This window comes from Solanum tuberosum, unplaced genomic scaffold, assembly GCF_000226075.1.
Source record: "Solanum tuberosum cultivar DM 1-3 516 R44 unplaced genomic scaffold, SolTub_3.0 scf00014, whole genome shotgun sequence".
Taxonomy (NCBI): Eukaryota; Viridiplantae; Streptophyta; class Magnoliopsida; order Solanales; family Solanaceae; genus Solanum; species Solanum tuberosum.
In genome coordinates, this window is record NW_006238939.1 from 582,996 (window position 1) to 597,353 (window position 14,358).

Consider the following 14,358-nt stretch of genomic DNA (forward strand, 5'->3'; position numbering starts at 1 on the left):
AATACAAACATACATGCATACAATAGCATTTAGCACATAGACATGCAACTCTACTAAACCGGTTAACATGATACTATACTCGAAATGTGGTCAATCGATCCTAACATAAGGTATCTAATCAAACTAAGGTAGTAAACTGGTACCCACCCCCAATTCACTCCAATCGACATGTTTTTACACAATTAAGCTCAATCTAGTATAAAGGAAAGCCATAGCCTACCTTAAGTCCGATCGCGCGCTCTCTAAATCACTTTATCGGAGCTTTCCCTTTCCGAACAATCTCAAAACGCTGCCCCGCTATCAAAAGTAGAGTCATAACGTTACTATGGTCATTTAGACACCAAAATCACAACAAACGGAGACGGGTCAATTTTGGAGTCAAAACAGAAATCGTGGGACCCGCACCGAACTGTCCGAATTTGACTCCGTCAAGAGACCCTAAACAGCACTCCAAACTTGTGTTCCAAAATGGAACACAATCTGAGGCTCAAAACACAGCAAAACCAACAAGCAAGACAACCCACTTTAATAAACTAAAAGAAACCCTAGTGCAGCAGTCAAAACTCAGAATAAACGAGAATCGAAAGGTGCCCAGCACTCCTTGAACACTCTACAACGAAGTCACGACAATTCTCAACACGTGGGACTTCGAATCACCCAAAACCGAGCTAAAATGAGTGAGATATGACCAAAATAATAATACCAAAAATAATTGCTCGAAAAAGGCACTGCAGTCAGGTTTTATCGCAAAAATACCTCAAACGGGAACCCCCAAACCACTATCCGAGCTCACCAACGCGTTGCCCTCGAAAAATCTCACAACTTTGCCCTTTGAATCGCCCAAATCGGTTGAGAGATGAGACAGTTAAGAGTGTTTGAAGTTTTGGAAATGTTGCTGAAAATCTGCATTATATTGCAGATTTTCTGCAATTTTTCCAACAACTAAAAACCCCGACAGGGTACTCCGATCTCGTTCGGAACCCCGTGCACGCAAACGAGATATGCAACCATACCAAATTCGATAGTCCAGACTCAACGGCGCAGTCGAAATTTCCATCAGAGGTCATTTCGATAAAAAATGGGTCCCACTTTCAAAAACCATTTTAAGTCAAAACCCACAAAAGGGCTCGGAAAGATATCAAAAACTTCGGGACACAAAAGAAGGGTCAATCTAGACCAAACTCGACATTCCGAAGCTAACCACGCTGACGGAATTCTCATCCGAGCGCGTTTACTCAGAATGTTGACCAAAGACAAACTTACTCGGAAAGATATTGAAAACCTCCAGACACAAAAGAAGGGTCAATCTAGACCAAACTCGACATTCCGAAGCTAACCACGCTGACGGAATTCTCATCCGAGCGCGTTTACTCAGAATGTTGACCAAAGTCAAACTTAGGCTTAAACTTAAAGTTAAAACGCCTAATCGCACCGACTCACACTGAAAACCTCGAGAGTCATGTCGACCATGCTACTAGCCTAAAATGACCCTTCCGGAGCTGATGGAATCGTCAGAATTGGATTCCGATGTCATCTTCTTGAAGTTTTGATCGAAAATGATCGTTCAAGGTTCATAAGCTCCAAAACACAAAAACTCACACCAAGACCAAACGAACGACCAGGTGACCGAACTGTCAGTCCCAGCAAGTCATAAATGACTTGGGGTCGATACAGGAACGCTCTAAACGACACACAGAAGGCAAGACACAAAAATGATCAAGAGGGTCATTACATAAATGGAGAATTGGAGAATGAAATTTACATGGAACATCCCGAAGGTTTTGTGGTTCCTAGCAAAGAAAAGAAAGTGTGCAAATTTGTTAAGTCACTTTATGGACTAAAACATGCACCCAAACAATGACATAAGAAATTTGACCAAACAATATTGGCTAATGGATTTAAGAATGTTGAAAGTGATAAACGTGTTTACATTAAAATCACAAGGTCATTGTTTGTTTGTTTATTGATGACATGTTGATCATTAGTAGAGACACTGATGACATAAATGCTACTAAACGTATGCTAGAAAGCAAGTTTGATATGAAAGATTTTGGAGTTGCAGATGCGATCTTATGTATAAGAATCCTTAAAACTCCATATTGTTTAGCATTGTCACGATCTCATTGCATTGAAAAGGTACTTGACTAGTTCAAATATTTGGATTTCAATATTGTCAAGACTCCAATAACTGTGAGCTTTGCATTTCAAAAGAGTGAAGGCAAAAGTTACTCGCAATTGGATTGTGCTAGAGTATTGGGAAGTATGATGTATATCACGGAATGTGGGGGATCAAATATAACATGTGCTATTAATGAAATGAGTCGATTCATGAGTGATCCCAATCAAACTCATTGGATGACAATGAAAAGAGTTTTGGGATATTTAAAACATACTCAAAACTATGTCTTGCGTTATAACAATATCCAGTAGTATTGAAAGGATATAGTGATGCAAATTAAATCACCGGAATCAAATGAAGTAAAATTCACGAGTGGATATGTATTTACTCTTGGTGGAGGAGCAGTCTATTGGAAATCTTCCAAAAAGACATTTATCGCTATCTCTACAATGATCTCTGAGCTAGGTGTTGTAGATAAGATCGGTGAATAAGTTGAAAGAATCCAAAATTTCTTGATAGATATTCTTTTTTGGCCCAAACCTTTGGTATCAGTATGCATACACTTTGATAGTCAAGATGCAATAGGTAGGGTATGGAGCATGCTATATAACAGAAAGTCTCGTCATATAAGACATAGACATAATATCATTAGAAAGCTACTCTCTAGTGGAATTATAGAGAGAAATGTTGAAAGATCATCTAAGGGAATGGGTTTACGGCTTATGACAAGTCCTCATGGCGGTAACTCTATCTAGCAGATTGGAGATCCCAAGAGCTAGATTCAAGGAGAAAAACAAAGTTATTACTGACGGTTCGACATTGTCAATCAACTCAATCCATTCTCATGATGAAGACAATGTTCATGAATGAGGTTAAAACATTAAGGCTTGTTATTGAGTTAACAAAGCTTAAAGTTTTTAATGATTTTCTAAGTTTTGCAGACTTGACCAAATAGTGTATCTATGCGATGACACGGTTAGAAATCACCTATGTGAGTGTGAAGTATAAGCTGCTTCATAGAGAATTATTGTCAAAAGCCTATTCTCTACACACTCATGAAACCAGGAGGTGTTCATGGCTTAAATGAACACAATCGTAAGAACCATAAACAATAAATGGTTAATTGTGTGACATATGGTTGTATAGGTATACACCAAAATTTGACGGTTATAAGATATCGCATCTACCGATGTTTCCTACGAAAAGTTCAACGGGAAACCTACTTATCCAGATGCAATTGATCCTTGCTTGTAAAGTACACATACTTGTCCTTTTCTTTATCTTGGAGTCATTCCCCATTCATGCGAGGGATTGTTGTGTTTTAAAATGTGTGAATGGAAAATGAAGAGTTGCGACTTTTATGAAGAGTTGTGACTTTTATAAAAAGTTGCGAGTTTTATGAAGAGTTGCGAATATTCTGAAAAATTGTTACTTTTATGAAAAGTTGTGACTTTTATGAAAGGTTGTGACCTTTCCGAATGATTGAGACTTTTCTAAAGGGTTGTGACCTTTCCAGTAAGGCATAATAAGAACCTATTCATACTAACCTTTGTTTTCTATAAATTGAGGGGTTTTATCTGATTTTAAGAGAATGAATTTTCTTGACTTCTTCTACTACTACTAAATCTAGTATTCTAAGTGTACTTTACTGCCGTTGAGTGGTTCGCTGACATCGTGGTTTTAGGTACCGATACACTGGTGAGTAAGATCGTTCTATCCTAGAAGGATATATTCCATTTATCTCGGGTACTTGAGGGGAATAATTTCTTTAACGGGACATTCTGCATTTAGTCGGATCAATTTTCTTCTTTAAGAAAAATATTTTGTATATTGTTTATAATCTGTTTTTGGTTCTATTTTCTCTACTAGCTTAATTTTCTATTTTTGAAAATACTCTTTAAGCTTTGTTGTTTCTTATCAAGTTCTTTAAAGTTTTTGTTCTAAGTATCTTAGGAATACAAAATGAAGAATAGTTGGTACCTTGGTGATTGTTGAAAGTGTATGTGGTGATATCTATTGGTCTATATGTGTCATGTTTTGATCCGCACGAGTTAGCTTGTTTGAGTCTAAATGGAAATATTTGCACTAAGTGAAAGAATTGATTGAGAAAGCCATGTGATTACTTGAGTTTGTATATTTTCTTCTACATGAGTGTCGTTTAGAGTTTAAGTGTGTCGCTTGACGACAAACAATAATTTTAAGTTGAGGGTGTTGATATACAATGAGTTTGCAGTATTTTTGATGCATTTCACTTGGAGTTTGTGTGCGTCTTGGGCATTTTGTTATTCGATATGATGGTGCTTTCACGAATAGGTTTTGAGCGGTTGAATGAGACAAGAGCTAAAAATGGCAAAAGTAGTAGTTGATAGAGCCCAACCATGGACCGTCATTTAGTTGACAAACTGTAGGTGGGGAGGCGTAGATGTGAGTTCAAGGAAGTCTAACTAAGTGTGGAACCACGGAGGCAAACGATTCCCCGCAGCTTGAGTGACAGACTGTCGATTAATGGTCGTCGTTTTATTCAGAGAATTGAAGTTCTAATACTTGAACCACGGCAGAACAGGACGGACCATAGTCCATTCCACAGTCCGTAAGTGGCAACCATCGTTTGAAGAGCCTAGATTTTTGGCCAATTGCTGACCCACAAAGGTGAACCATGGACCGTAGGTTGATCCACGGTCCGTCGGTCTAGTCGTCTATTGAAACCGCGTCTGAGCCAATATTTCCTTATTTCCTTGTCCTATTTTGTTTAGGACTTAGATATTATAAATATAAGTTGTAATTTTTGTTTTTGGGAGTTAGACCCTATTGGAGATGATTCTTTTTGGTTTTCGGAGTTATTTTGCAAACACTTAAGCAATTTAATTCTTAAAGCTCGTTTATGCAATTTGCTTCTTGAATTTCAATTCAAGATTTCGGTATTCATCTATTCTAATTGTAAGTTCATGATTTATTTTAGTTACCCTAATATACATTGTGAACTCTCAAGCATGAGTAGCTAAATCCACAACTTGGGTTGTGGGAACCACGAGCAATTAACAAAGTGTAGCTAATAATTAAGTAATTATTGAATAGTGTTTATGCATGTATTGTTAATCATTTTGTTTAGAATGCTTTCTAACGATGTCCAAAATTATAACTCGCCTCGTTCCTACTTATCGGACCAAAGAGGTAATGAATGTGAAAAGGAATAAACAACAGAGATTTAGTTAAGAAGTTGCTGCTGTGAAATTGTCTGACCTTAATCAATTTATGTGAGGGCTAATACCCAACTCAATTGACGCGAGGGCTAATCCGGGGTTAAAGGTAAGGGTTAGTAAAGTACACGCCCGTAGATGGACCAAGTTGTGTGGTGAAATTCCCTACTTGGAGGACCAATCACTTAGGGATACCCAACTTATGAACCTTGCATGTCAAACAGTAGGATAGAGTTACAATTATTTGGATTACTGTGTTAAGAGCTTGTGGGGAGCACATAAGCCCTAGTTTTCATCTAATATTGATATCTCAAACTGCGATTCTTGTTGACTTGTTACTTAGTAATTCAAATCAACAATCTTTTATTTTATTTATAAATCCCCCTTTTTAGTTACTTCTCTCCGAAATAGTTTGACTAAATGTAGATAAGCGTAAGTTAGCTTAAGTCTAAACCATATTCATCGTGGGATCGACCCTAACCTTAAAGTTAGGTTCTTTCTTTGGCAATGACCGCTTATACTTCTTTTGGGAGGTGTAATTTTGGCGTATCAAGGAACAAACAAGGAAAACAATCAAAAAAATGTTGTGACAGAGGCTAAAGTAGAGGATTTCTGAAGGAAGATGCAAACTAAGGAATATTCTGTTGTTGAACAACTGAAGAAAACTCTTGATCAAATTTCATTAATGTCTTTACTAATGAATTTTGCAAATCATAGGAGTGCTTTGGTGAAGGTTTTAAGTGAAGCTTATGTTCCGGTCGAGACTACTAGCGAGAATTTTTCTAAAATGGTGGGACATGTTTTAGAAGCTAACAAAGTCACCTTTTATGAAAATGAATTATTTTCTAAAGGTTTGGAAATTAACAAAGTATTGAACATTACTGGCAGATTTAAGGATAAGTTTATTTCCAGAGTTTTGATTGACAATGTTTCAGTTGTTAAGATATGTCCTTTCACTACTCTTCGAGCCTTGGAATTGACATTTGAAATATTCGTGAAAGTCATGTAAGGGTTAGAGGTTTTGACGGGACACAAAGGGGAGTCATTGGAGAAATTCATCCGCCGTTGGAAATTGGACCTGTGGAGTTCATTGTGGAATTCCAAGTGTTGGATATATCTTCTACTTACTGTCATGCCCCGAGCCTACACCCTGGGCAGGACTGGTTCTCGAGAACCATTGCTGGCCCCAACCAAACCCTTGGTTTGGCTTACTTACTCAGTGGAAGACTTAACTCAACAAAGATACATCTATGAAATAAACTGGAATGTTATAAAGAAACATTCAACTGGTCGTTAAAGCAAACTCAATTCTCAACATAAGATAATGGCAATGAAAAGACTAAAGAACTAACATCTGACTGTCTATGAAGCCTCTAAACAACTGAGATGAATGTTGGGACAAGATCCACAACATCCTAATGACCTAATAATAAAACTGAAAGCAATAAAAGGAATCCTCCGGAAAGCAAGGAGGCTCCCCACAAGACTCTGAGGGCCCCTTTGGTACAAAGATCAATAGTGCAGTGATTAGTAATGCAGGGATTGGTAATGCTTGGATTAGTAATGCAGAGATTATTTTTTATCAAGTGTTTGGTTCGTTGCTTCCTACCTAAATTTTGTGTGGGGTTTAAAACTCTACAAAAAAAAATTCTTTCCAATTATACCCTTGAGTTATTATGAGATTTTTATTTCATGTAATTGGGTCAAGGTAGATAATTGACGAACAATATTATTTTTTATAGCCTTTTAACTAGCTAGGAGAAGGAAAATTTTATCACCATGTTCACTATTTTCTCACTTAAATTATTTGAGGGTAAATAATTGTTATCTTAATAAATTGAAGTTAATATCTTAAAAGGTCACACAACTATACAAATTTATAGAAAAACGGTATTGAACATTATTTTACATCAATGAAATCATTTAACTTAGGACTTTTATCATACAAAATCACTCTTTATCATAAAATAATAGCAAAATAAATTAAACTATTTTTATACTCAAGATGTTTTTAAATAGCAAAAGTAGCTCATAAATTCATACATCAACATTAGCATATTAGTCCGATTATAATATTTTTTATATTAATAATAATTAGATTAAATAACTTATATTTTAGCTACAAATAACTCTATTTAAATAATAAAGTTTGTAAGCTAATCGATTTAAATAAATTCATTAGTACAAATATAAAACATAAACCAAGAAATAACAAATTAAAGGATTTGAGGGGGTATTTTTGTCTTTACATATATTAATCCCATGGTATTAGATCCATGTATTACTAATACCACCAAATGAAAGGTATTAGTTATACACCCTATAATACCATGGATGGTGTATAACTAATCCATGGATTAGTTATACATAGACCTAAAATTCCTACCAAACAGAGTACTACATAATACCACACATACAACAAGGACTATTTCTTCTAATACTCCCTACCAAACGACCCTTGAGTGCTCAACTGGATCAACGATGCGCTGGATGCTGATCCTGGTTACCTGTATCTACATCATAAGAAGATGCAGGCCAAATGGCATCAGTACTTTGAATGTACGAGTATGAGAGGGGAATTCTAAAACAAGATATAAGTTTGAAAGGAACTGAAGAACTTACCTGGCTGAACTTAACTCAACATAACTGAACTCATTTCAATATAAAGTAGTTTAAAACATGTGCAATATAAATAAAAGATGTTTAAAACATGATGTCAAATCTGTTTGTATGGAAATATACATATAACTCTGAAATATATGTAAAAATACAATAAACTGTGTATATAAGATTACGCTTACTTTTGTTGAAGTTTCTCTAACCGACAACCATCACTTAAGAGCTATTGTGATGATACAACATTTTGCCTCACGCTTCCAGGGCCATCATATACCTTGCCGAGGGTATAGAACCTGAACTACTAAGTGGATCCACTAGTCTATGCTAAAAAGCACTAAAGGAATCATTTGAAAAAAAATACCCTTTTTCTACCCACCATGGCTACATGGTTTGTAGGGGCTGTGAGTTGTCTGAATTCTCCCCCATATTGGTGCTAAATACTACTCCCAAAATATAATACTAGATCTTATGTTTAAATACATACTTCTTTCTGGGTTTGAGATAATTGCTCAAACCATAGCTCAAAGGCTATATTGGAAATCAAAGTTTCCTCTCTTGCTTAATGGTGAAAGCGTTTACTCTTTACTGAAAACTAGCTCAAAGGCTCTTTGGAAATCAAAGTTTCCTTACTTGTTTAAATGTGAAAACATTTTAAAATCTTTGGGAGTACATAGTCCCCATATAATTTTGAAGAAATGAACTTTAACTTTACTCTTTACTGAACTCAAATTTCAAGTCTTAAAACAAAGTTAAATCATTTATAAAAGACTTTTGGAAGACTCTATGAACTTCTCTTGACTGGCTCTTAACTTCTCTTGACTTGACTCTTAACTTTTCTTGAATTAAATTATGGATTCAAGGATTGCGATTTGTGATAGGAAAGATCTTATGATGTTTAGGAGTGATTTTAGATAGCTAAACATGAGAAAAAATTAAGAAATCATTGTCTGAGACCAGGTCCGCGACGCGAAGATGCATTTAATTATTTGGTCGCGAAATAAATTTTTGAGATAGAATGGTCCGTGACCACTCCGCGATGCTGAGGAAATTTTGACGATCCTGAGGAACAGGTCCGTGTCACGGACCTGTTACCCAGATTCTGCCGACTTTTTCCTTCTTCGTTTTCTACCCCCAATTCACCTAGATTCAATTGTTTTTCTCCATATATTTTTAGATTCAGGTACCCACATTATATACACAAGAATCTAACTCAAAGCAACTCTAATAATCGATCTTAAACTCTCAAGAACTCCTCAATCTCATCCCAAATTCAAAAAAGAAAGCAATTCAAGAATACAACTCAAGAACATCAAATTCTCAATATTTTTAGGACGAAATTACACTGAATAAAACATGTTTGGCGCGTGGGTGAACAAACCCAACGCTGTATGAACTCACATACCTCGTAGGGATTATCCCTTGGCGAAATCCACAAGCAATTCTCCACGAAATTGACGAATCCTTGGTTCTTCTCCTCTTTTCTCTTCTCTCAAAACCATAACTCTTTTATGAAAGAGTAAACTGATCTAATTCTATTTAGACCCCTAAGTAATTACCAAAAATAAATTAAATCAATTGGGTATGGAAAAGACTAAAATACCCTTCTAAAATCCTGATTGGACTTTGCTTATCCAAACAACCCAACTTCCAATGGGCATATCTCACTCATACGAACTCAAAATCGCGCAAACTCAGTGGAGTTGGAAATATAATTCTAAGATATTTTCTACGGTATCTGAAAGAACACCTAACTCATTCTGAGCTAGGAGTTATGGTTCTTTGAAGTTGACCCAAAACTCATTCTTAACCTAACTCTTGTCAAATTTCTAGATTTTTATTATTTCCAAAAATCACTATTTTTCTAATTCCAGATCTTTCTAGTTTTTAAAATTAGAAAGATGTTACAGTTACAACTTATTACTTGGAAGGCCGTGGATTCATATAGCTGGTGTGGTCCCTTCTACTCTGCACCAGACTTTGAAATTTGTTTGGAACCACCAGGAAATTGTTGTTCATGGAGAAGGTAACAATTCGATATATCCTGAAAATTCAGTCCCTTTTATTGAAAGTATGGAAGAGTTGGATGGGTCCGTATTCCATTTTAGGGAAATTATGTGTGCTACTCAAGTTGAAAAGGAAACTTTGCCAGGTCTGCTTATGATGGTTTCTTGAGAAATGTTGAATAATGGTTTTATTCCTAGTCAAGGTCTTGTAGCGAAATTGGGTGGAATAATGGAACCAATTCAATTACTTGGTTAGAAATACATATTTTGCCTTGGATACGAGCCTACTCCTAAAGAAATCTCATCGGCTAATTTCAAAAGGAAAAGTGACATTCCCTTACCACAACCTATCCCACTTTTGAATCAGTCATTTTTGAAGGCATTCATTGCAACAAAATCAGAGGAAGCGGTTGAAGATAGCCTTGTGAAAGGACTAAAATATATATTCCTTGAAGAATTTGAATGCAATATGATTTTGGAGGATTACACCGAGGCCCCAACCATATTGAACGCTATGCCTGGAGATGCTTTGAACAATTGAACTTGTAACCAAGTCGCTGATTCTTCAGAAATCTTGGTAGATGATTGTATTAGAATTAAGAAAACAAGAAAATTTAAATTGAGGATTGATTTGTGTTTTTGAACTTGATGTGGTTTGCCTCCATCTTTTGAAAGTTTAAATGCAAATCTAAGTTATGTTTTACTTTGAATTTTAAAATTTGTCCTTGATTATTTATTTTATTTTATTTTTTATTTTTCTCTCTTTCAGCAAGCAAACTGATAAATCTGTGAATGCTGAGAATGTGACATGTAATGAAACAAGTGAATAAATCTCGAATAGTTAACAAACTTTTGCATAATCGGAAGAAGATGTGCAACTTGAAGAATTGACTAAGGAGTTTGAACATTTTCTGAATAAAGAAAAGCCAAATTTGCATGAAACGGAGACGATAAATTTGGGAGATTTAGAATTAGTGATGGAAATAAGAGTTAGTGTCCATTAAACTCCGTCCCAAAGAAAAGAACTTATTGATCTTTTGAGACATTATATGGATGTGTTCTCATGGTCTTATGATGATATGCCAGGTCTAAGCACCGACAGTGTTTCACATAGGTTGTCAATTGATCCCCCCTAGTAAAGCAAAAGCCGAGAAAGATCATGCCTGATTTGAGTTTGAAAGTTAGGGAAGAAATCTTCAAGCAATTTGATGCCAATGTCATCCGATTCACCAAGTATCCCACATGGTTGGCCAACATAGTACCAGTGCCAAAGAAATATGGATAAATCAAAGAATGTGTCGATTATCGAGATCTCAACAAGGCTAGCCCGAAGGATGATTTTTCTCTCCCAAACATTCACATACTTATTGATAATTGCGCAAGGCATGAGTTGCAGTCATTTGTTGATTACTTTGTAGGATATAATCAAGTTCTAATGGATGAAGAAGACGCGGAGAAAACAACATTCATCACACCTTGGGGAGTATATTGTTATCGGGTAATGCCTTTTGGACTCAAGAATGCAGGGGTAACATATATGAGAGCTATGACTACCATATTTCATGACATGATCGATAAGGAGATTGAAGTCTATCTGGATGATGTCATTATGAAGTCATGGAAGATCTCAGATCATATAAGAGATTTGAAGAAGTTATTTGACATCTTACGGCGATATAATCTGAAATTGAATCTCACAAGGTGTCAATTTGGTGTCCTTGCCGGAAAGTTATTGGGTTTCATTGTAAGCAGAAAAATGATAGAATTAGATCCTTCAAATATATGGTCTATTCAAGACTTGCCTCTTCCAAAGAGTCGAAAGGATGTAATGAGTTTTCTTGGTCATCTCAATTACATTAGTGGGTTTATTGCACAAACATCTGTAATTTATGAGCCAATCTTGAAGTTGTTGAGGAAAGATGTTTCTAGCAAGTGGACGAAGGATTGTCAAAAAGGTTTTGACAGAATCAAAGAGTATTTATCTAGTCCAGCGGTTTTAGTACCCCCAGAATTTGGAAGACTGTTGCTGTTGTATTTTTCGGTGTCTGATAATGCATTTGGATGTGTGCTGGGACAATATGATGAAACTGGAAAGAAGGAGCAAGCTATATATTACTTGAGCAAGAAGTTCACTCCTTATGAAGATTGGTATACTTTATTGGAGCGCACTTATTGTGCCTTGACTTGAGTTGCACAAAAGTTAGGTCATTACTTATGTGTGTATACCACTTTTCTCATATCAAGGATGGATCTACTCAAGTATATCTTTCAGAAGCTTATGCCTACTGGGAGGCTGGCAAAGTGGCAAATTTTACTATGTGAATGTGACATTGTTTATGCCACTCAAACGGCCATCAAGGGACAAGCGCTAGCTGATCATCTTGCTAAAATCCCCGTGGATGAAGAGTACAAGCCTCTTAAAACTTATTTTCATGATGAAGAGGTTTTATTTATTGGAGAGGATATTTTAGAAGAATATCCAGTGTGAAGAATGTTTTTTGATGGTGCTGCGAATTCCAAAGGAGTCGGTGCTGGAGCAGTGCTAATTTCAGAATCAGGTCAACATTATTCTATCTCAACAAAGTTCAGATTCCTATGCACAAATAATGTGGCAGAGTACAAGGATTGTGTTCTTGGGCTCATAATTATATTGATATGAACATACAAGAATTGTTGGTTATAAGTGATTCAAACTTGTTGATTCATCAAGTTCAAGGCAAATAGAGCACCAATAATGTAAAGATACTCCCATATCCGCTGTGTGTGAAAGAATAGTGTAAGAAATTTGTCAAGATAGAAATCAGCAATATTAGTCGAGCTCGGAATGACTTTGTAGACGCTTTGGCAACCCTGTCTTCTATAATTCAATATCCACACAAGAACTATATAGAACCAATCAAGGTCAATGTGTAGGATTAGCCAGCCTATTGTTTCCATGTAGGTGAAGAACCGGACGGATAACCTTGGTACTATGAGATTCAGAGGTATCTCAGGGAAGGAGACTATCTGGAAGGCGTAAACAATGCTCAATAGAGGACACTTCGAAGACTCGCAAATCACTTTTTACTAAGTGGAGAATTCCTTTATAGGAAGACTCTAGAGTTGGGATTATTAAGGTGTGTTAAATCTCAAGAAGCAAGCAAGTTTATTGAAGAAATACATGGGGGTACATGTGGGCCACACATAAATGGTTTTACTTTGGAAAAGAAGATTCTATGAGCTAGATATTTATGGATGACCATGGAAACAGACTGCATTCGTTTTGTGAGAAAGTTTCATCAAAGTCACATTCGTGGTGATTTGATTCGGATTCCACCGAATAAGTTATATGTGACGAGTTCTCCTTGGACGTTTGTAGCTTGGGGCATGGATATCATTTGCCCTATTGAGCTATCCGCCTCAAATGGACACAGCTTCATTCTGGTAGCTATTGGTTTCTTCACGAAGTGGGTAGAAGCATCTTCATACAAGTATGTGACAAAAAAGGTGGTGACATATTTTGTCTGCAATAACCTCATTTGTAGATATGGGATCCCTGAGTCAATTATTACAGATAATGGAGCTAATCTCAGTATCGGCTTGATGCATGAGATATGTGAGAAGTTCAAAATTATTCACCACAATTCAACTCCTTATCGACCTCAGATGAATGGCACATTGAGGGAGCCAACAAAAATATCAAGACGATATTGCAGAAAATGATTGATAACTACAAGCATTTTCATGATAATTTGCCATGTACCCTTCTTGGCTACCTCACCACAATAAGGACTTCGACTGAGGCAACACCTTATCTTTTGGTTTATGGAACGGAAACAGTGTTACCAATGGATGTTGAGATACCATCTCTGAGAATTATCCAAGAAGTTGTATTACGTGATGCCAAATGGATACAAAATCGATATGAACAATTGATACTCATTGATGAAAATAGAATAAATCCAATTTGTGATGGGCAACGTTATCAATTCAGGATGGACAAAGCTTTCAACAAGAAAGTAAGATAGAGAAACTTTAAATTGGGACAATTGGTGTTGAAGAGAATATTCCCGCACAAAGATGAATGTAAGGGAAAGTTTGCACCTAACTGGCAAGGACCTTATATGGTTCACTGATTACTGACCGGATGAGCTTTGATTCTAGCAGAAATGGATGGTAAGATATGGCCGAAAGCAATCAATGCAGATGCAGTTATGAGATACTACATTTAGAAAATTCTATTTCATTTTCATGTAATCTTTATGTCATGTATTGGAACTACGTCTTGACTAGATTCACATGGTGGGACATGTAGGAAATCCACATTGGATTTGGTCACCTACTAGGCTTTTGCAAAATTCCCTTTCTATGTAATATGAACTACGCTTGGCCTGCTACCATTAGTAGGATACGTAGGCGGCCTATATTGGATTCGGTCACT

The 14,358-nt window shown here is 36.3% G+C and overlaps 1 protein-coding gene across 1 annotated transcript; it reads left to right on the forward strand.

Annotated features, from left to right (window-relative positions):
* The first annotated feature begins 13,178 nt into the window (after window positions 1–13,178).
* LOC107062814 (uncharacterized protein K02A2.6-like) lies at window positions 13,179–13,640 on the forward strand. Its single transcript, XM_015313906.1, has one exon. The coding sequence runs from the start codon at window positions 13,179–13,181 to the stop codon at window positions 13,638–13,640; it is 462 nt and encodes a 153-aa protein (XP_015169392.1).
* Window positions 13,641–14,358: the final 718 nt, after the last annotated feature.

What these genes read in the sequence shown, in the direction of transcription:
- LOC107062814 (XM_015313906.1), top strand. Translation starts at nt 13,179, where the DNA reads ATGGAAACAGACTGCATTCGTTTTGTGAGAAAGTTTCATCAAAGTCAC.